This window comes from Leptodactylus fuscus, chromosome 1 (genome assembly GCF_031893055.1).
Source record: "Leptodactylus fuscus isolate aLepFus1 chromosome 1, aLepFus1.hap2, whole genome shotgun sequence".
Taxonomy (NCBI): Eukaryota; Metazoa; Chordata; class Amphibia; order Anura; family Leptodactylidae; genus Leptodactylus; species Leptodactylus fuscus.
This window is the reverse complement of record NC_134265.1, coordinates 178,239,249-178,263,456: the sequence shown is the minus strand read 5'-3', so window position 1 is coordinate 178,263,456 and position 24,208 is coordinate 178,239,249. Positions and strand designations below refer to the sequence as shown.

The 24,208-nt window shown below is 41.8% G+C and overlaps 1 protein-coding gene across 1 annotated transcript in view; it reads left to right on the top strand.

Annotated features, from left to right (window-relative positions):
• Positions 1–24,208, top strand: part of MUSK (muscle associated receptor tyrosine kinase) — a 127,440-nt gene that overhangs the window by 12,198 nt on the left and 91,034 nt on the right. The window contains exon 2 of the mRNA XM_075280346.1: positions 19,740–19,866. Within this exon, the coding sequence (XP_075136447.1) occupies positions 19,740–19,866 (127 nt within the window). The remainder of the gene's footprint in view (positions 1–19,739; positions 19,867–24,208) is intronic.

Below are 24,208 nucleotides of genomic sequence, written 5' to 3'. Positions count from 1 at the left end.
GTTATAGCAACACTTAGGGGTTAAAAATGCTCTCTGTACCCCTGGATAAATCCTTCAGGGGTGTAGTTTCCAAAATAAGGTCTCATATCAGGGGATTCCACATTACTGGCGTTTCAGCTCTACAAAAGTGTCGTGGCATCCAAAAACCAAACCGTCTGTGCTCCAAAAACCCAATGACCCTTCTTCCCTTCTGTGTCCGGCTGTGCCCTAGTATCAGTTTATACCCACATATGACATTACGTCCGATATAACGGGTACACCAGTGTCATACATGTGTCATACATGTGGCATAAACTGCAGTTTGGGCGCACAGCAGCGCGCAGAAGGGAAGGAGCGCGATGCGGCTTTTGGAGTACAGATTCAGATGTTTGGTATCTGAACGCCATGTCATGTTTGTAGAGCCTGTAAGGTACCAGAAAAGTGGATTCCCCAAAGGAGTGACCCCATTTTGAAAACTGCACCCCTCAAAGAATTTATTAGGGAGTGTAGTGAGTATTAGTATCCCAGACGTGACTGCACAGCGGATGGCGAAGAGGGAATATATAAGCGGTGCGGAGGACATTGCAAACACCAAATTCTCTACTATGTCCCAGTAGCTCCTATGATTGGTCGAGTCACTCTGGGGGTCACTTTGGGGGTCATTTCTGGTGTCCGTTCCCTCATAAGGTGTAAATATGGGGTGTCCCCTGATATACGCTTGCACAGCTTATATATTCCCTACCTGCCGCAGCCAGTTGTGTTCTAATGATTTGGCGATTTTTGCGGGTTTTTGTCTTCACATTGCTAGATGCTATATTTTCTTATTTTTTCTGGTGACATGGCCATATATGGGCTTGTTGTTTGCGGTATGAGGTGTATTTTGTAATGACACCATTTTTGGGTGCTTACAATCTATTGAGTACATTTTATTAACTCTTTTTTTGCTGGATTTAAAAAAATAAAATCAATTCTGGCATTGAGTTTTCCCTTTTAAATTTTGCGCCATGCAGCGTACAGTATAAGTAACATGTAGCCTTTATTCTGCGGGTCGGTACGGTTACGGCGATGCCTCATTTATAGTATTTTTTTATGCAATACTAATTCTGCAGAACAAAAACACATTTGGGGACATAAATCAGTGATTTTTGCATTGCCACCTTCTGAGAGGCGTAACATTTTTATTTTTCCGTGGACAGTGTTGGTTGGGGGCTTATTTTTTGCGGGACAACCTGCGCTTTTTATCGGTACTATTGTGGGGTGTATATGACTTTTTGATCACTTTTTATAGCATATTTTCTAAGGTGAGATGGTGAAAAATCACTACTTCCGGCGGGTTTTTTCCGTTTTTTTCCCCCGACGTTTACCGTATACATTAAATTTTATTTCAGTTTTATTGTACAGATTGTTACGGACGCGGCGATACCAAATATGTATTGTTTTTATTAATTTTTAGGGTTTTTTTTTACATAACTCATTTTCTATAGAAAAAAGGAGACTTTTGGGGCTTTATAACTTTATTCATTTTTTTCAAAAGCTTTATTTATTTATTTTTCACTTTTTTTCACTTTTTATTTCACTTTTTTATGTGTCCCTCTTAGGACACTTGATTCAGCAATGATTTCATTGCTGAATCAGTATTACAGGCTGGAGACACAGGAGACACAGGCTGCACGTGTCTCCAGTCTGTATCAGGAAGCCAAGCGATGTAGACGCATCGCTTGGCTTCCTGAGTACTGGGGGCAGGATCAACCAGGTAATGGAGGCTCAGGCAGTCTGGGGTCACTGGCCAGACCCCAGACTCCATGTTTTGTATATCGGCACCCTCCGATCTCACCGCGGGGGGTGCCGATACCGCCGGCACCATCACGGAACCGCTTCAGTTCCGTGATCATGTTTGATCACGGAACTGAAGGGGTTAAAACCCCCCATCGGAGACCCCTCCGATGGGGGGTTATGGAGCAAGGTCTTAGCTGTAAGATACAGCTAAGATCCGCTCCACTTACGTCGGCACTGACAGGGAATCCTTCCCTGACTGCCCGACGTAGTTTTCCTATAGGGCAGTCAGGAAGGACCTGTCAGTGCCGACGTAGATTCCCTATGGGCCGGTCGTTAAGGGGTTAATCTGAGTCAGTGGATGCAACTATATAGATCAAAACATAATGCTGAATCGTGGTGGGAACCTCATCTAATCTACTGTAGGTACAGCAGCTTGGCCAGGTTTGAGTTAAGTGATAGATGACTGGGAAAATATTGCTGTCTGCTGGCCATACATTCTCTTATGAGTGACTGACGATGGTGCAGAAGAGGAGTAGGAGAAACAGTTGATAATGTTGATAGCAATGACCATGTGCTAGTGCTACATCTAGATGTGACTTGCCTACCAGGTAGATCACAGGGAGGAGTAGGAGGACAGCCTTCCCACATCCCCGGCCAGTGCTACTGTGAAGTCCTGGGACATCACACAACTATTCGCGAAGACTACCAGGAGCGTGGAAAGGTAAGTAACACATTTATTATGTTGCTTTACCTTTCCGGGGCCTCCGATCATTGTACTCGGAGGTCTGAAAAGACCCCCCAGTATAATAATAATGCTTGTGGGGCCCGCAGCGTCACTTACTGATCCCGTCCCCTGCCAGGATCAGTAAGTATATAGGGTCCGTTACTGGCTGGACTAACTCCAGCCGGCAACGTCCTACTAAAAAAAGAAAAAAAAACACAGGGATAGCGTCTGTCGCCGGGCCCCTAATGTCCCGGGCCCTGTGGCAGCCGCTACCCCTACTACCCCGGTAGTTCCGCCATTGATGGCCACCACTACTACTTTACTATTGTGTATTTAGAATTACATATGCACACACACTTGTGCATACAGAAAAATGCTTCAAAGATTTTGTTCAGATTTACAACAATGCTCTGCCCCCTTCACACTGTGTTTGGAGTGGACAGCACAACAGGCACGAGGAGAAAAAAACTGCATGAAATTCCTATCCTTAAATGGGTTTTTATGATTACAGCAGGCTAGACTGTATTCGGTGAATATACACAAAAAGAATCAATAACACCAAAATAATGGAGATTCTTTTTTTTCACATTAGCATAGGATACACTACTAGCAGTATCACGGCCACCACTACCACTTTACTATTGTTTGTGATGTATATCTAGAATTAAATAGAAGCAATGCACCTTCGCATACAGAGAAATGCTTAGAAATTTTCTGTTCAGATTTACTGTACAATGCTAGAAAGAATGACAGACAATATAGATTATTGCCTGGCAATGAAAGGGTTAACTGTCTGCTCTGCAGACTCTCTGACTGGACTGAACTGTCCTGTCTATCTACAGAACTGCACCACTAATATGCCTGTGTATTATTGCTTGATTCTCTCTAAATACGTCTATAACTATTATATGTGGGATACAGTACATATGTGTGCATTTACACCATCACAGCAATACTCAGGGCCGCAATAGCACAGCGCTGTAGTGCCTTTCTGCAAGATCCTATATATATATATATATATATATATATATATATATATATATATATATATATACAGTCCTATGAAAAAGTTTGGGCACCCCTATTAATCTTAATCATTTTTAGTTCTAAATATTTTGGTGTATATAACAGCCATTTCAGTTTGATATATCTAATAACTGATGGACAAAGTAATATTTCAGGATTGAAATGAGGTTTATTGTACTAACAGAAAATGTGCAATATGCATTAAACCAAAATTTGACCGGTGCAAAAGTATGGGCACCTAAACAGAAAAGTGACATTAATATTTAGTAGATCCTCCTTTTGCAAAGATAACAGCCTCTAGTCGCTTCCTGTAGCTTTTATTCAGTTCCTGGATCCTGGATGAAGGTATTTTGGACCATTTCTCTTTACAAAACAATTCAAGTTCAGTTAAGTTTGATGGTCGCCGAGCATGGACAGCCCACTCTCAAATGATCTAAAAACAAAGATTGTTCAACATAGTTGTTCAGGGGAAGGATACAAAAAGTTGTCTCAGAGATTTAACCTGTTAGTTTTCACTGTGAGGAACATAGTAAGGAAATGGAAGACCACAGGGACAGTTCTTGTTAAGCCCAGAAGTGGCAGGCCAAGAAAAATATCAGAAAGGCAGAGAAGAAGAATGGTGAGAACAGTCAAGGACAATCCACAGACCACCTCCAAAGAGCTGCAGCATCATCTTGCTGCAGATGGTGTCACTGTGCATCGGTCAACAATACAGCGCACTTTGCACAAGGAGAAGCTGTATGGGAGAGTGATGATAAAGAAGCCGTTTCTGCAAGCACGCCACAAACAGAGTCGCCTGAGGCATGCCAAAGCACATTTGGACAAGCCAGCTTCATTTTGGAAGAAGGTCCTGTGGACTGATGAAACAAAGATTGAGTTGTTTGGTCATACAAAAAGGCTTTATGCATGGTGTCCAAAAAAAAACAGCATTCCAAGAAAAACACTTGCTACCCACTGTCAAATTTGGTGGAGGTTCCATCATGTTTTGGGGCTGTGTGGCCAATGCCGGCACCGGGAATCTTGTTAAAGTTGAGGGTCGCATGGATTCCACTCAGTATCAGCAGATTCTTGAGAATAATGTTCAAAAATCAGTGACGAAGTTGCAGTTACGCCGGGGATGGATATTTCAGCAAGACAATGATCCAAAACACCGCTCCAAATCGACTCAGGTATTCATGCAGAGGAACAATTACAATGTTCTGGAATGGCCATCCCAGTCCCCAGACCTGAATATCATTGAACATCTGTGGGAAGATTTGAAGCGGGCTGTCCATGCTCGGCGACCATCAAACTTAACTGAACTTGAATTGTTTTGTAAAGAGGAATGGTCCAAAATACCTTCATCCAGGATCCATGAACTGATTAAAAGCTACAGGAAGCGACTAGAGGCAAAAGGAGGATCTACTAAATATTAATGTCACTTTTCTGTTGAGGTGCCCATACTTTTGCACCAGTCAAATTTTGGTTTAATGCATATTGCACATTTTCTGTTAGTACAATAAACCTCATTTCACTCCTGAAATATTACTGTGTCCATCAGTTATTAGATAGATCAAACTGAAATGGCTGCTGCAAACACCAAAATATTTAGAACTAAAAATGATTAAGATTAATAGGGGTGCCCAAACTTTTTCATAGGACTGTATATACAGTGGGGCAAAAAAGTATTTAGTCAGTCACCAATAGTGCAAGTTCCACCACTTAAAATGATGAGAGGCGTCTGTAATTTACATCATAGATAGACCTCAACTATGAGAGACAAAATGAGAAAACAAATCCAGAAAATCACATTGTCTGATTTTGTAAGAATTTATTTGCAAATTATGGTGGAAAATAAGTATTTGGTCACCTACAAACAATCAAGATTTCTGGCTCTCACAGACCTGTAACTTCTTTAAGAGTCTCCTCTTTCCTCCACTCATTACCTGTAGTAATGGCACCTGTTTAAACTTGTTATCAGTATAAAAAGACACCTGTGCACACCCTCAAACAGTCAGACTCCAAACTCCACTATGGTGAAGACCAAAGAGCTGTCAAAGGACACCAGAAACAAAATTGTAGCCCTGCACCAGGCTGGGAAGACTGAATCTGCAATAGGCAACCAGCTTGGATTGAAGAAATCAACTGTGGGAGCAATAATTAGAAAATGGAAGACATACAAGACCACTGATAATCTCCCTCGATCTGGGGCTCCACGCAAAATCTCACCCCGTGGGGTCAAAATGATCACAAGAACCACGTGGGGGAACCTAGTGAATGAACTGCAGAGAGCTGGGACCAATGTAACAAAGCCTTCCATCAGTAACACACTATGCTGCCAGGGACTCAGATCCTGCAGTGCCAGACGTGTCCCACTGCTTAAGCCAGTACATGTCCGGTCCCGTCTGAAGTTTGCTAGAGAGCATTTGGATGATCCAGAAGAGTATTGGGAGAATGTCCTATGCTCTGATGAAACCAAACTGGAACTGTTTGGTAGAAACACAACTTTTCGTGTTTGGAGGAAAAAGAATACTGAGTTGCATCCATCAAACACCATACCTACTGTAAAGCATGGGGATGGAAACATCATGCTTTGGGGCTGTTTCTCTGCAAAGGGGCCAGGACGACTGATCCGGGTACATGAAAGAATGAATGGGGCCATGTATCGTCATCGTCGCCTTCCATCAGCAAGGGCATTGAAGATGAAACGTGGCTGGGTCTTTCAACATGACAATGATTCAAAGCACACCGCCAGGGCAACAAAGGAGTGGCTTTGTAAGAAGCATTTCAAGGTCCTGGAGTGGCCTAGCCAGTCTCCAGATCTCAACCCTATAGAAAACCTTTGGAGGGAGTTGAAAGTCCGTGTTTCCAAGCGACAGCCCCAAAACATCACTGCTCTAGAGGAGATCTGCATGGAGGAATGGGCCAACATACCAACAACAGTGTGTGCCAACCTTGTGAAGACTTACAGAAAACGTTTGACCTCTGTCATTGCCAACAAAGGATATATAACAAAGTATTGAGATGAAATTTTGTTACTGACCAAATACTTATTTTCCACCATAATTTGCAAATAAATTCTTACAAAATCAGACAATGTGATTTTCTGGATTTGTTTTCTCATTTTGTCTCTCATAGTTGAGGTCTACCTATGATATAAATTACAGACGCCTCTCATCTTTTTAAGTGGTGGAACTTGCACTATTGGTGACTGACTAAATACTTTTTTGCCCCACTGTATATATATATATATATATACATATTATTTATTTTTTAAGGGGATATGTTTTTATTAATGTTATTAGTGGCATAGTTGTAGCAGATGCAGAGGTTCAAGTTCGGCATATTATAATTGATCAATGTATAGGTAGGATATTGTTTCATGACGGGGTATTGCAGATTAGTGTTGAGTATCAACTCCTGTTACCCAAAGCAATCATCCTTACGGCTACCAGGCCGACCCATGTCCTGCTCCTGCATTCTACTGAGACATGTAATCGCCCAAATAAAAACCCGAGACACCTGTTGGATTTGATCCACCGGCTCAGTGACACAATGGAGAATAAATATGAACCACTTCTTCAACATAAAAGCTTCCTGAAGATGCAACCCTGAAAGAGTCCCACCATGTGCCAGGTCAGAAACCATAACTGTATAATTTAAGATGAATGGGGCATACACTGATGACTCCGCCCAATGTGCCAATTTACCGCCAAGTCCAAGGACCCAATCCATCCAGGCCGTCATGTCACCACATACAAAACACAAAACAAAGGGAGAGACACTTCTCGTTTGCCGTGTGCTCCAGCAAGTGGTTTTCCCAGGCAAAACTGCATATAAAATAACTCTTCCCACTAACTACTCCCCATTTGACTTAAAGGGATATTCCCATGTACATAATTATTTTTAAATTTGTAGATAATTAAAAGTTAAACATTTTTGCAAATATAAGTAATTAACCTTTTCCCGACATCCCATAATAGTACGGCGCATATCGGGTGTGTAACTATGGCGGCCGCATGGGTGCCAAGGAGGCGCCATTTTCCCGGCGGCGCATGGGAACCGCCATTTTCTTTATGATCACCTTCACCCAGAGTAAGCTCCGAGGCCGGCGTCACGTTACTATGTGAAGGCTTCCAGGTTAGTCATTACATTACTTCTATTGCAGGCTATGCTACATAGCCTGAAATAGAAGTGCCAGTATTTTGCAATGCATTAGCATTGTAATGAATTGCATTAGTGATCAGACCCCCTGGGATTCAAAACCGCAGTGGGTCTAATAAATGCAAAAAAATTTTTAAAAATTCAAATCACCCCCTTTCCTTAGAACACATATAAAAGTAGTTACATACTGTGAAACACATACATGTTAGTTATCCCCGTGTCTGAAATTGCCCGCCCTACAAATCTATAAAAATATTTTTCCTGTATGGTAAACGCCGTAGCGGGAAAAATAGTCAAAAATGCCAAACCGCTGTTTTTTCACTGTTTTGATTTTGATAAAAATTTGAACAAAAAGTGATCAAAGCAATAGCATTTCCCGAAAATGGTAGAACTAAAAAGTACACCCGTTCCCGCAAAAAAAGACGCCCTATGCATCCCCTTATACAGACGTATAAAAATGTTACGGCTGTCAGTATATGGCGACTTTTAGAAAAAATAAATTTTAACACAGTTTTGGATTTTTTTTTTAAGTGGTTAAAATGTAAATAAAACTATATAAATTTGGTATCCCCGGAATCGTACTGAAACACAGAATGCAGTCCGACATGTCATTTTGGCTGCACAGTGAACGCCGTAAACCGAAGCCCGTAAGAAAGTCGCAGAAATGCATTTTTTTCTTCAAATCACCCCATTCTGATTTTTTTTTCCAGCTTGCCAGTACATTATATAGAATAATTAATGGAGGCATCATGATCAAGATTAAGACCTCATATGGCTCTGGGAGCGGAGAAATAAAAAAGTTATGGGGTTTAGGAGGAGGGGAGTCAAAAACGAAAATCAAAAAATGCCATCGGCGGGAAAGGGTTAAATATTTTGCAAAGTTTTAAAGATGTTCTTTAAATATCTTGTGATCACTGTCTTATTGTCTTGATCAGTTGCCAGTAGTTAAAACCATGAATGCAGGAACTTTCTAAGGTCAGAAAATCAGCCATGATTTCCTTATTGTGACCGGGATATCTTCTGATACATGTAGTGTCCCTGTCTGATAACCCAGATACAATAAGAAATCATAGCTGGGTTCTTGACAAGACCCAGACCATAGAAAGTTTCTACATTAGTGGCCGTAACCATTGGCAACCGATCAAGATAAAAGACTGTCACCACTAAGAAAGTTAGAGAAAATCTTTAAAACTTTGCAGCATTTTTAATTACTTATATTTGCAAAAATGTTTAACTTTTAATTATCTACAAATATAGATATGATTATGTACATAGGGATACCCCTTTAAAGGTTCCTGTGCTGCCATGACTACTGCTGTTCCTTGGTCGTTGTACAATAATTTTGTATTCCTTTATTAAATGCACAGATATATTCTTCCTTACCTTTTCTCTTTGTTCAACGCATTCCAAGATGTGAAGGGCAAGATGACAGCTTTGAAAAAAACAAATATGATTCTGAAGTACATTCTCACAAGAGCTCTGTTGCACGTGTCTATGTGTGCTCACCCAGTGAATATTTTGTGTATTGCAGCTTGTCAAAGATTTTGTTAGTGTGCTGCAATCATTGAATTTGTTTAATAAGAGGATGGAGTCCTTATGCAGCAGAACTGAACGGTGCACCATTTTCCTGGTCATAGAATTGCCAGTATTTTGCAATGTGTTAGCATTGTAATGCATTGTAGTAGTGATCAGAATCCCTAGGGTTCAAGACCACTATGGGGTCTATTAAATAAACCTTTAAACCCCTTTCCCTAGACTACATAAAAAAGTAGAAGTAGAAATTACTGTAAAACACGTACAGATTAGGTATCCCTGTGTCGGAAAACACCAGGTCTACAAACTTATAAAAATATTTTTCCCGTACGGTGAATGCCATAGCAGGAAAAAAAATCAAAAGTTCCAGACTGCCGTTTCACATCTGATAAAAATTTGAATAAAAAGTGATCAAAGCAATAGAAATTCCCCAAAATGATATAACTAAAAGGCACACTTAGCCCTGCAAAAAAAAAGACACTTATGTATCTCCATCCACCAAAATATAAAAAAAAAAAAAAGTTACAGCTTTCGGAATATGGCGACTTTGCAAAGAAAAAAAAATTGTTTGCAAAGTTTGGGTTTTTAGTTAAGGGATTGAAATATAAATAAAACTATATAAATTTGATATTGCATAATTGTACCAAAACAGATACATAACTATGATTGGGGGGGGGGGGGCTCTGACGTGACTGGGAACAATTGGCTCTATTCATTGTGTAGTGGCAGGGCGACTGCACATTAGCCCCCATTGACTTTAATGGGAGCAGAGCTACAGTACAACTGCTTGATTGCTACTATCTGCTTTCAGTACCTTGTTGTGTATAATATGAGCATCAGATGTGGCCCTGTACAGCTGACCAACACTAAATTTTTATGGCCTTATAAAAGTAATGTCTGGCCAATCCCTCTGTCATAAATGGTACACATTTGCAGTGACTTGAGGGTGGGGGTGCTCATATAATTTTCACATCTAAGCATTGGCGTAACAATCGAGGTTGCAGGGGGTGCAACTGGTGGAGTATGGGGCCCGCAGCCAGATGGAGATGGTCAACTATGATAGCAGTCGGGGAAAGTCTGGTTCTCTGACTGCTATACATACTGTTAATGGAAAGGGGTCTTGGCATATGGCCAGGCCCCTTTCCAATCGATGCCAGCCCAGGGGAGGTGACTTAAAATAATAAATACTTATACTCACCACTCCTAAGATCAGCGTCTTCTCGGGCGCTCTTCCATCATGTGACTGAAGCCTGTGATTAGGCCCTAGCGGTCATATGAGGTCCGGCAACGTAATGACGTCAGTGTACCCCTCGTGACTACTGAGATGCACTGATGAAGATGCTGAAGATAACAGGTTTGAGAAAGGATACCCAGTTGAAGTGAGGTAAGTGTAGTATTCATTTGTTATTTTTAATCACCTTGCCTGGGCCTCCAATTATTTGACTGTGGGCTCTGAGCAAACCCTAGAGTATAATAATAGCACTGAAGCAGAGGGGGACTGTTGGGAGAATATAATACTGTGTGGGGCCACTGTGGGGAGCATATAATATTGTGTGGGGGCCACTGTAGGAAGCATATTATACTGTGTGGGGTCAATGTGGAAAATATTATACTGTGCAGGGGGACCACTGTGGAGAATATAATACTGTGTGTGGGGCCACTGTGGATATATTTTACTGTGTGGGAGGGGGGCCACTGTGGCACATATAATACTGTGTGTGGGGGGGCACTGTGGAGCATATAATGCTGTATCCTCTTTTAATGTCATGTTAATTGTGCATTTAAGTTTACAAAAAGCAACTAGCATTATTAGCCTAAATTGCCTAAAAATCATGGCATGGAGAAAAACTTATTTATTTGTAAAACGCTGCTTTATATTCTAAAGATACATCTTAGGGGGGCGTGGCTTGGCCATGGAGGAGTGAGGACGCTCAATGTCTCCGCTCCGTCTCTGGCCCTGGGTGAAACGCTGCTATCCCGCTGACCGACGCTGCTTTTACCTACCTGGTGATGGGGAAGAACCGTAGGCCTTCCCAGCGATCCTCATCCACCCCTCCGGGACCTTCTTCTATCGCCCGCTTCCTTCGGGTGCCGCGCACTGAAGAGGTCTCCTCGCCGGCCGGATCCAAGATGGCGCCCGCAACTGCAGCCGCACCACGCGGCCGGCCTGCTATATCTCCGTCTCGCTCCACGGCTGTTTCTGAAGATGCGGGCGGCTCCAGTCTCCAGCGATGGCCCGGATGTTCTGCCGTCCTGTGGCTCCCGTCCACCAACGCAGCTCCCCTGCAGCCCTGCGCTACTCTCTTCTGGTATGGGTGCCGATGGTCAGGTAGGCCTGGATTCTCCTCTGCCCTCCCTTCTGCCTGCGCTTGGTCAAGACAGCTCCTGGCCATCTCTGCCGCCCTCTCCTGCTGCCCCTATGATGTCCCCTGCTCCGGAGCCTCTGGTTGTTGCCTCCACGGGCCTTGCCTGGGGGGAGGACAGATCTGCCTGGCCCCATGCTGTGTCCCCCTCCTCACAGCCATCCCTTGCATCCCTTCTGGGCCCTACTGATGTGTCCCTGGATCCTAAGACAGTGCCCCTGAGTCACTTGGCTCCAAACTGTGACCAGCCTGAGGACTGTGGCCTATCCCCATTGTCTGCTGCTCCCAGGGGTTCCGGCTCCCTCCCTGTTGCTCCCCTCCGGTCTCTCCAGGGCCGTCCAGCTTTATCTGTTTCTCTGCCGGTCCCTACTGGATTACCTTCAGCTCCCGTGGATTGTGGGCCTCGTTTTTGTATTGCTAATGACTCTGCTGGTTCTGGTGCTTCCTCTGCCTCCATTGCTGATACTCTTGTGGAGTTGCGCCGCCTTAGTGCCCACTTGGCGGCAGTCCCCACCAAGTCTGATATGGAGGATCATGTGGTGCGACTTGAGCAGTCTTACAAATCGGAACTCTCCACGGTCCGTTCCTCTGTACAACAACTAGAAACCAAGGTGGATTCCCTTGAGGCGGCCTCTGCCTCCCACGAGTCTCAGCTTTCCTCCCATGAGGCCACCATTGCTTCTCACACTCAACAACTGCGGTTTCTGTCCGATATGTTGGATGACCTGGAGAATCGCAATCGGTGTAATAATATTAGAGTGTGGGGTCTCCCTGAATCCGTTGAGCCACAACATTTGGATGCTACCTTGCGCACCATCTTCAATTCCATTCTGGGGGCCCCCTTGGACTCGTCCATTGAACTTGACCGCGCGCACCGCTCCCTGGGTGCGCGCCCTCCTGGCGACAATAGGCCTCGAGATATCATTTGCAGGGTTCACCGCTATCAGCTGAAGGAGGCGATCATGCGCAAAGCCCGGGAAGCCCCGAAGGTTCTGTTTCAGGACACTGAGTTGCAGCTACTGCCGGATTTGTCTCGCCTCACCCTTGCTAAACAGAGGGCACTGAAACCCCTCTTAGAAGTTCTTAACCAGCACCAAGTTCCGTATACATGGGGCTTCCCTTTTCGCCTGCAGGTCCGTCATGGTGGTCGCGTTATCTCTATGTCCCATCCGGATGAACGCTACAATTTTGCTTCTGCCCTGGGTCTACCGTCGGTTCCTGCCCTCTCCTGGCCTCCGTTCCCTGGTGATCTTCTGTCGGCTCTTCCTGCTCGTCCTCAGAGGCGCTCTAGGAGGTGTCGTAAGACCCGCTCCCCGGAGGGGGCGGATCTGTCTCTGGCTGCTTCTGGCGCTTCCACCTGATTGCTGACATCTCTGCTGTCATTCCTGTTCGCTAGAAGTGGACTCTTTCCCCCCCCCCCCCTTTTTTTTTTTCCTGGGGGGACTTTTCGTGGGAGGGTTCTGGGACATGTTTTGCTTGTGTCTCCCTTTTTTTTTTTTTTTAGGGTTCCCTCCCTCTCTGAGGTTTTGTTATTTTGTTTGGTCCGCCTTCATCGTTTCTTCTATTTTTGCAAAGAAGCCCTAGGTGGCGTCGTGCGGACCCCTGATGTTTTGTTTTGTTTTGTTGGTCAGCGTTTCATTTTGTATTAGATTCTCATGGTTTTGGTGTTTTCGCCTGGGGCCTGGGATGGGGTGCCGGCTTCTTTGTTTGGAAAAGCCCGTTTCCCACCGGGGTCTCCACGCTTTCTGTTGCGTGGTCTTTGGCAACTCTTTTCTTTGCCGTCTCCCCACCTTTTTGTGTGGAGTTCTTCCCTCCACCCCACTTAGTTGGTTTTGTCTTTCTTGTTTTTCTTTCTTTTGGGTCTCCCTCCAGTTTGCTTCTTTTCCCCCTTTTCCTCTCTTGTTTGTACCCCTTGCTTGTTCTCTTTTCTTTTTCCTTCTTCTCCTTGCTTTTCTTGTCTTATTTGTGGTTTCTCCGTCCCTGTCTTGTGTTTGTTTGCTTGTTTTGTGTCCCTCTCTTATTCCCCTTTTCTTTCTCTTGTTGGGCTGTATTTGGTATGTACGGAGTGGGGTCTTTTTGGCTTCCCTGCCCGCTGATTTGTATGCTCCTGCATTGTTGCTCGACTGTATTTCTTTTGTTCGTTCTGTATTTTATTGAAAAATCTTTAATAAAACCCGTTTAAGTATAAAGATACATCTTAACTGAAGACCTCTGCCTGGAAAATTGTTGGAAATGCTAGATTAGTCTTATTCACATTAGAATTCTTTACAGCTGGAAAAAAAAATCCTGGTTATGTAACAAGATTACAGAAATTAGAATAAATCATAAAATGGAGCTGATCAGCTGGAGGTGTTTGTTAGGGTGTTAAGACATATTCAGCTTGGAATCCGATTTGTTCTGGCCTCTTTCATTGACCCGAAAATAAAACTTAATCTGCCTAATCACAAGTAAATATGTAGCTATTTACTCATTCCAGATGCACATTGAAAGCTCTGACTCTACCATAAACTGCTCCAGGCTCAGAAACTTTTTGGTGTAAACATGCGCAAATGTTTCAACTACAAGTAACATGCTTTTATAGAAACACAGATTACTGACAACTTGCCCTTACATGGTACTTTATAGTAGTCTAATATTGATGTTTTAAATAGATAAATATGATATAAAAGTGATGAGATTGATCTGTTCTACTGTAATTGAGGTTTTGTACACACCGCAGCCTATATGGCTACTTTATTACAGAGGCATACAGACTCCAAACAGATTCCTTCAGACTTTATGTTCATTCGTTTATGTACAATCTCTTCATACATGCGAAGTGCATATACAGTCTGATGGAATATGCTATAATACATATGGAGTACATACAGTGTGTGATGGAACAGTCTACAATGTATTTGGATAAATCTGACAGAAAAGATATGTATACCTTCATATAACATCAAAGATCTAAGGAAATATAGTAAAGGGCTTGTGCAATTCTCTATAATCCCTATTACAGCTCTGTATAAAAAAGAGCCCTAATACAACACTGACTATGATCCTTAAATCTCACATTATAAGAGATTTTATATATGTTCCCTACATGTCGACCAGATAAGCATGGACTACAGTGAAAGTACTGTACATTTGCATGAGATTCCTACATGATTGATTGTATGGTCTGAACATATAGTCAAGACAATAGATGAACATTGCTGGCACCACATCCTCACTCTGGCCAAATTTATTATGCTATAACCCTATAGTACAGTGCATACTGATATAAAGTGAATGATGTAACCACTCATCGTGCATAGTTCTCTTTATTCAGACTCAAAATAGTTCAATGGGCTGGTCATGTGATCGGCAGACTGACCTGCTCATTTACACAACATTTAGAAGCCCCTGATTTTTATGTCCGTCTAAGTGCTCAGATGAGCAGGGTTTTGTTTGATGTTTTGTCTGAAGTTAAGGTTGCATTTTTATTTTGCTTATTTTGTGCCTGAAGTGAAGGTTTATTTATTTTGCTATTTTTCCAAATAAACCTATTTGCACAAGATATTGTGTCCCTGTCTCTGACTGGTTGGGTCCACACTATTGCTGCCACCGAGCTACCTTCCCCACAATATGTTAACAAACAGAAAGAAGAAAGTGCCTGAGATGTAAACTATATATCTAAGTAAGGTACCGCAGGTATTATACCAACATAAGTAAAAAAAAAAAAGGTAACCATATTGTAAGAAATAAAGAACAGTACCCAGGATAGACCACCTGTTAAGTAAACCACTTGACGCATTTTTCGCTGCAGGCTTCGTCTGGATGAAGCTACTGTTTTCCTGCACTTTCATGTTTGTTGGTATTCCCTCTATTCATTCCCCCTATGTGCACTATTGTATGTTTTTCATTCATTGCTATTAATATATTAGAGATTTTTACCGTAGTATGGCCTTGTTTTTTGGTTATTCATTAACTTTTACATTTGTCACATTAAAGAGGTCCTTTGATATCCTCTGACATTAGCGGAGTTATATACTGCTAGAAAGCTGACAGTGTGCTGAACTGCTCTGCTTTATCAATATATGTTCCAATTGCAGAGGTACTAGTGACATTAGTTTTGGTGGGTGGTAAGGAACGCCCCCTGACATTACTCTTCCATAGTCCAATATTGTCAGGAGGGTATTCCTCACAGCCTAGTGGTGACGCTGAGCTGTAAGACCTGCCCCTCTGACAGTAAAGGGATGTTGGTGCCGCAACCAACAGCACCAATACCTCTGCATCTGGGGCACATACCACATTAAAGCTGATGGTGTGATGAATTCAGCGTGCTGTGAGCTTTCTAGTGGTATATAACAATGCCAAAGCACATAAAAGGTCCTCCTTAATAAATGTTACACACATACTTTTTTTTCTGTAAAATTCTGCAGCTGCTACCAATTCTGACTAAAAACAAGGTATGATTTTGTAAAAGTCCAAGTATGAGAGTACTCTATGTACTAAAGATCCCAAGTCAGGAGGAAGAACTCACCTACAAGCATCAGTATCTGAGGTTGTGTAGCCATATTTCCTTTTTTTGGGGTGATGCGTGGACCTTGATGTTTGTCTGAGGCTTGGTGTGATGCTGCATTAGGCCTGCCTGGATTTTGGTGGTAACAGAGCTTTCGACTTCTTCAGAAAGAAGCAGAGAGGTCCGCCAACCAAGCTGCTGATGGAGTGACCTTACTGCTGGTCAGAGCAACTTTCATGACTAGAAGGGGCTCTTTGCTGTTAGCCAATGTAGGATACTGTCTCTTCAGACAGTATCCTACATAGTCTATGGGGTCCATGTGGTTTCTCTGCTAACCACTTTTAATGCGTTCAGTATTCCTTTTGGGGGGTCCCCAAGTGGACTCCCTGAACGGTATACTGAACGCAGATGTGAACTGGGCCTTAGACGGTGGCAAATTCCATACCAAAATAGGCTTGCACTTGTGTGAATACTAAGGCTGTTCATATGGAGTGTTCCAAGTGCTCCAAAGCATGAAAACCACAACATGTGTTACAAGGCTTTGAAGATATTTGATGCATTGTATTGTTGCCTGTTTCAGTATGGTATGATTTACTTTTCAGCCCCTGTGGAATTTTCTTTGATCATGGTATAATATAAAAGCTTTGTGGTTAATATTTCACGTGAAGGTCCATATACAGTATAGCATTTAGATGACTAGTCATGGCTAGTTGCATCAGTTCTGGTTGTGCCCAATAATCTTTGTCTTGCTATCCATTGAGTTTGATTGCTGTACACGTTGCGGTCCAGGAGCATTATCATGTAAGTTGTACTTGTCTGAAAACCACAACAAATACAGGTGAAGCACAGAAATGGGTGGAAATCAACATGTGGTTACAGAGACCGGACCACAGCTTCTATAAGCAATTTAAAGGGGTTCTGCAGGAACTGTTCTAAATAACTGTTAAATGCATACGGTTTACATGCATGTGCTGTAAAGCTGGGAGGTTAGTTTTCACTCTATTTGCAACTTGTGGGTGTTTTCCATGTCCCTGTTGTGCTGACTGCACTGCCACTAGACTTTCTTTGAAGTCCCAGCATTCTCCATTTACCCAAGTTCATTTGCTATATCCACTCATTTTTAGTGGCCGACATTGTGTCTGATTCCTGGTCAAAGTGTCTTGTATTCTACCACCCTGCTTGTCTATCAGCGTCCCCCACATCGCTACCCCATCCCCTGCAACTCTAGTAATGCCCCACTTTGTTCTGCCCGCTTTCTCTTCTGTTCCACTCCCATCATTGTGTATCCCTCCTACTGCCAGTTGTCACATCCACCACCTCCTTTGTATCCACCTACTTTTCTTCTCCTGGACTCTTCAGACATAGGGACGCCATCCCAAGCAGTACTGTGTGTTACTCACTGCTGTATCCTTTGTAGCCCTAATGCGGCGGCGGGGGGGGGGGGGGATAATGAGTACTATCCCTCCCATAACAGACTCTGGCGCTGACCTGTGGGTATATTGGGACCTGGAGGGAAGAATGGGAACATATATGAAGTATTTCAGTGCCTCCACCCAAGATAGAGCCTTTGCATTACAGGGCGGACTTACCCATGAAGTACAGTTAGCAGCTTTAACAAGGATTACTATACTAATCTCACAGTCTGAAGAATATATATAGATACCACATAAGGTTACAATAGCTTTATAAGAGTCAAAATTATATAGTAAATACTTGCAGTATACTGAGAACATGACAGTACTACAACAACCAGCGATCCTGCAAAAGTCTTAAGTTATATACCCGGGTATATATACAGTAGCTAGCAAGAGTTCTGTGCGCATTACCTCCAGGCAATAAGAGAAAAGATCCAGGTGCAGGGGCCCCTGTGGATGACTGGAGATCCTCGGATTCTTCCAGGAGATGACCCACAGCCTATCAGGAGATGATAATGGCGCTTAATGAAAGGAATTCTCCACGCAACAAACAGGGCAACAACAACAGTAGTAGATGCCAGCCTGACTACAGTAACACTGAGGCCTTAACCTGCCCACTAATATACCAGTGCAACAGGGCTTAATATCTATCTAGTTGCCATTGGAAGCCTAACCTATCACTACCCTAAACTATATACTGATCCCTAACTACAATTACTAGTTAGACCCTGTAAGTATATGGATAACACCGAGCAGAACTACCGCCTCTGTGTGAGGGACATAAAGAGGAGCAGGTTGCAATCTATTCCTATACACGCCAGCGTCACTAGCTGATCTTAAGGATATAGATACTGATAGATCTGCTAATAAGATCTGCTTATGTATTCCTACTAGTGTAAAGATTACACCTGCCACTCGCCTTAGGACTGGTTCACATCTCTGTTCAGTATTCCGTTCGGGAAGTCCGCTTGGGGATCGGTAATCTAAGGCTCCGTTCCCACGGAGCAACGCGTCACGCATTCAGACACTTACACACGTGTCAGAGTGTGAGCACTCAAAACAGATCCCATTCACTTCAATGTGTGCTGGCTCACGCGTGCTACACATTGAAATTAACGGGTTAAAAAGCCTCCCATGGATTTCAATGTGTAGCGCCCATAAGCCGGAACACATTGAAGTGAATAGGATCTGTTTTGAGTGCTCACACTCTGACACGTGTGTAAGTGTCTGAATGCGTGGCGCGTTACTCCGTGGGAACGGAGCCTTAGATTAGCCTAATACAGTTTTAATCAAAGTCCGTCCTTTTTGCCTTTTTTTTTTTTCTTTTTTAATAAACCATCCACTTGTTTCTTTTCCTTATATGGGGTGTTGCCATTGTGACAGGTTGGGGGTATTCATGATATGTGTTTGCCAGCTTTTCAACAGTGATGGGCTTGGTTATCTGTAACTCATGCACCTCAGCTATTTTCCATGATGGTTAAAGCCTGCCATTCATTTCAATGCCAGTCAGTTTTCTTCTAGCGGGTTTTTTAGCTGCAGGAAAAAAGATGCATCATGACCTATCCTCAGGCGGATTCTGCCATGCATCTCCATTGAAATAAATGGGAGGCAGAAAAAAATCCTGACGTTTTTCTTTCCCATTTTTTGCCTAAAAAATTTAATTGAAAAAAATGTTCCTGAATCTCATTGAAATGAGTTCTAATGGCATTAAACTCAAATGGTCAAATGAACGGAGTGCCGATGTCTCAATTGAATTCAATAGCAGCATCAGCTCTTCTGTGATAGCGGGACCATCACTAGTAAGACTGATGGTGGTCCCATTATAACTATGTAGATTATACCACCTCATGGAATGGAATACGTGATAAATATGTGCTGACTGCGAATTTTACTTGCACTGTGAAACCTGAATAAAGAATTTTTCACTTAACTCTTGGACGTGAGTGCTGTCAATATCTTTACTTTTGATATTGGCCATGACTGGCCCTTGACTGGCACCTCCATTTACAGTGTACAATCCTATTCTATGTACATATAGGATAGCTATCACTTTGTTACACTTTTTCTTAAAATAATGGCGTTTTTTGTATAAAAGCTGCTTAATTTGTAATGCACAGAATTTCTGGACAAGTCCAGTCAATACGACAGGTAAGGAAGGACAGAGTTCTATTCTGACAGTGTATCCTTAATGTTTTGTAGCTAAGGAAAGCACATTGTGATGTCCTAATGTTTTTATGATTTCAAGATATGTATTTATGTATGTGATATTAATTATGATTTGTTCTTTTATTAAGCTCCTTTCATCACTACTCCCCTTGAAACCCTTGATGCTTTAGTGGAGGATGTCGCTACTTTCATGTGTACAGTTGACTCATATCCTCAGTCAGAGATCACATGGACGCGCAATAACATTCCTATCAGGTCTGTAAGAACCTTAAATTTTGTTTATGCACCTTATTGTGTTGATCATATGAAACCTGTTTTAACACGGTATCAGAAAATGGTATTGCATGTCATATAGGAATATTGTGCTCTAACATTCTTTATTTCAACAAAATCTGCAATTTCAGGATGGGTTACATATTTACAATGTATTGCAAAATGACCTAGCATTAAGATTTCAATGACTTTATATTATAACTCAAGTCTACCTTTAGTGAAATTAGAAGGAATAGCAATACGACACAGAGTCTTAATATATCTTAATTATAGTACCTATTTTTACTGCTTAGTCACATTTCACTCATAGGTGTACATAAAGAGGACCTTTCACCAGTTTCAACAAGTGATTGGAGCTCTGAATAAAACCCCCTACCTGACAGTGCCCTTCTGACATTACAGAGCTTAAATAGAACTTCAGGCACCAAAAGTAACTGCACTTGTTGCTTGGAACAGTGGGGGCTAGAGAAAAAAAATTCCAGTTGAGCTAGAATCAGTGTAGTGGTGCTTATTAACCAATGTTAAGAGCTTGAATTGGTGAAGGTGGTGAAAGGTTCTCTTTAACCCCTTCCATACACCTGCCATAATAGTACGGCATATGTCATGTCTTTAAATATGGTGCTGAATGGCTGCCATAGCCACTGAGTCCCTGCTGTATTATATTATACTGATAACAGCCATTATCCCCCCCTGGAACCCTAGTCAAAGTTGACCGAGGCGCCATTTTGCCAGCAATGCCTGGGCTCTGCCATTTTGCCGGAGTTTGTCGGCATCTGGAGCAAGATTCAGGGGCCAGCGTTCCATTTACATGAAAGCTGGGAGTCTATTGAAGGTTTGTCTGCCATTCATTTGTATGGTAGGCTGCTTTATGCAGCCTGTCATACAAATAACAATATTTTTCAATGCCAATGCAATGATTTGATCCCCTAGTAGAAAAAATATTTAAAAAATTTAAAAATATTTAAAATCACCCTTTTCCCAAAAAATTCCTACTCTCAAAATCTATAAAATTTTTTTTACCCATACAGTGAACAGCATAGCAGGAAAAAAAAATCAAAAGTGCTTAACTGATGTTTTTTTCACTGATTTGCCTCTGAAAAAAAAAGTATTAAAAAGTGAACAAAGCAATACGCATTCCCCAAAATGCTATAATTAAAATCTACACTTGGCCACGTAAAGACGCCCTATGCATCCCTGTACACACACATATATCTATATATATATATATATATATATATATATATATATATATATATATACTGACAGTAAGATAACAAGGCAGGAGGGTGGTGGGAAGTGTGTACTATGTGCCACAATGCAACTGCCATGAGACTGATCACACAAACATCTAAGACTGAGACTGACCAGTACAAAAATCTTTTGCAGAATGAATGAATGAATGAATGAATGATTGAATGAATGAATGAAAAGTAATCAATACAAGTTCTGTATACGTTTTCCAAAAATACATTTTAACATAAAAAGGAACTTCACTTTAAAGCTTGAGCTCCAAGGGCCCTCTTCATCTGAGTCAATTCCTGGATGATTTAAAAGATAACACAAATTGTAGGAAAATATCTTCAATGTTATTAGGTTAAAAATAGATTTGAAAAGTCAATGACTTGCAGCACAAAACTTCCCAGTGATGTAAGGTCTTCACTTCTACTTTAACCATCAAATAGGGTAACTCATTCTTAATCCACTCCACCTTTACAAAAGCTTATGAGTCTGCCAAATTTTCTATTTATAAGTATCCCAACAATAGATGTTATGCTCACGGATTACTCTAAACAGCCGCTGGATTATTTATATAATGGATGAACACTTGTCAACAAATCTTTCGACTCTTGCACTCCGCATTATAGCATTGTAGCAAATTACCACTGATCTGTCATGGATCATATTTTGGATGATCCTGAAAATGTGAAGCTTTTAATGTTTTCTTTAGTGATTTCAAGACGTTTTGCAATGCTTAGCAGTCTTTAAAGTAGACATTTCTGGTGATGTAATGCTAAGCCCTGGCTCCACTTAACAGTCCTGGGAATGGAAATGTGGAAAGGGTAATAACTATTTCCAAGGAAACACAATTGTTTCAGATGAAATGAACTCATGATTCTGTTTTTGCAAAATAAAAAAACAGCATTGTCACTGTTCTCCGTAATGTCAAAGCCCCACTCTGGCCAAATTTATGAAGGCTTACACTAGAGTCATATTCGCGCCATAGCCTCCATTGTTCTGGTCGACCCATTGACTATAATGGTGTCCATTGTTATAAAGCTGAAAGCCTGTAAAAGACAGTCCTTCAATAGAGGCACAGATATGAACCCAGCCTTAGCCCTGTGGTATACCCAGGGAATACGAATACAAAGTGAGTAATGAACTCACTCATTGAGTACATCATTCACTTTATTTGGCATTTCAGATTGACCTGCTGATTCACACACCAGCCAGAAGTTCCTAGTTTCTATGAAAGTATATGAAATCTTAAAGGGATTTTCCAGGACTAAGACAATGTGACTGAAGGCGGGACATACTTGTCATAAATGAATAAACATAACTCACTACCTTTATGTGTGTTTAGACTATGTTTACCATTCACAGGCCCATGCAATACCTCTTGGTTTCTAGTTAGGAATGGGACATGATAAGGAGCATGAAGGAAGCGATTGCAACAGAGATTGGTCACAAATTTCTTCAAAAGGGTCTTATGGTAATGCAATAGTATGGTGGAATGGTCGGGGCTCACTGTATCCCCAGACTCGGGGACCGCTATAGGATTTCTGCTGTGACCTTCTCCCTCTACGTGGTACCAGTACCCTTACCCCCAAACAAAACTGCATCCTGGCCTACAATAAGTGTATGGGAGGGGTTGAGGTATTCGATCAAGTCCTGAAGCTGTATAGTGTAGTGAAAAAACGAAAGTGTGGTACAATGCCTGGCCATACAGATCGTGCAGATGGCACTGTATAACGCTTTTGTGATATGCAGGCAGGGCAGGAATATTACTTCAGTTTTAGGAGAAAGTTATCAAGGCCCTGATATTTGGGGTCCAAGAATTGTCTGGCCCCAGTACTTCTGGAATTGAAGATGTCTGTACTGTACCAGAGCAACATTTTCCCAATAAAGTCCCATAAACTGCAAAGAAAGGGAAGACCCAAAAAGGTGCAGAGTCTGTTCCAAAAGAGGGATAAGTAAAGACACAATTTATCAGTGTGACACCTGCCGAAAACCTGGCCTATGCATGAAGGAGTGCTCCAGATTGTACCGCACATCCATGGATTTTTTTATTTATTTTTTTTATTTTTTTACATGTAATATCTCCTCCTTATACCGTGATGTACTCTGTGATTTACCTTTCAACCTCTGTTGTCCCTAAATTTCTGGAAAATAAATTACCCTGTGGGGTCAAAATACTCACAATTTCTTAGGGGGTTCTAGTTTTCAAACTGAGGTTATCATTTGGGGTGTTCACTGTTCTGGTTCTTCAGAGGCTCTGCAAATGGGACATGGTGCCTCAAAAACTGTTTATTGGAATTTGATCCTACAAATAACATTGTATCCCTTCTGAGTCTCGAATTGTGATCAAACATCAGGGTGCATTTTCTTGTACTTTAACCCATAGTGGAAATTAAATGAAACAAATTAAGTTAAAGCAACATTTTATTTAAAAATATGCCATGTTCCAAATTTACTGCTCAATTCTGTAATTGACCTGTGGAGTCCAAATGCTCACTATATGCCTTGATAAATTTGTATATAAGATATTGTTCCTGAAAACTATTACAACAAATTCTGCCTTCCAAAAACTGGGATGTCTCAATGTGTGCCCATATATAAGTTTACATCCACATGTGGGTTATTTCTGGAGTTGGAAGAAAATGCTTAATAAACTGCAGGGTGCATTTTCTCTTTTAATCCCCTGTGATAATGAAAATATTCAGGTCTAAGCAACATTTTATAGAAAAAATATGTTGCTTTGTATTTTTCCAGCCCAATTCTGTGTAGCACCAGTAGGGTAAAAGAACTCGCTATACCCTTGATAAATTTCTTGAGGGGATCTAGTTTACAGAATAGGGTCATATGTTGGGAGTTTTCACTGTTCTGACACCTTGAGGGCTCTATAAATGAGTTATTATTCCTAAAAACTATTACAACAAATTCTATATGTTGCTTTCTATTTTCCCAGCCCAATTATAGGAAGTTCTAATACCTGTAGGGTAAAAGTACTCACTAATTTTTTTGAGAGGTCTAGTTTTAAAAAATGGGGTCACGTTTTGTGGTTTCTCTCTGTTTTGGCGACTTGGGGGCACTGCAAATAGGACAT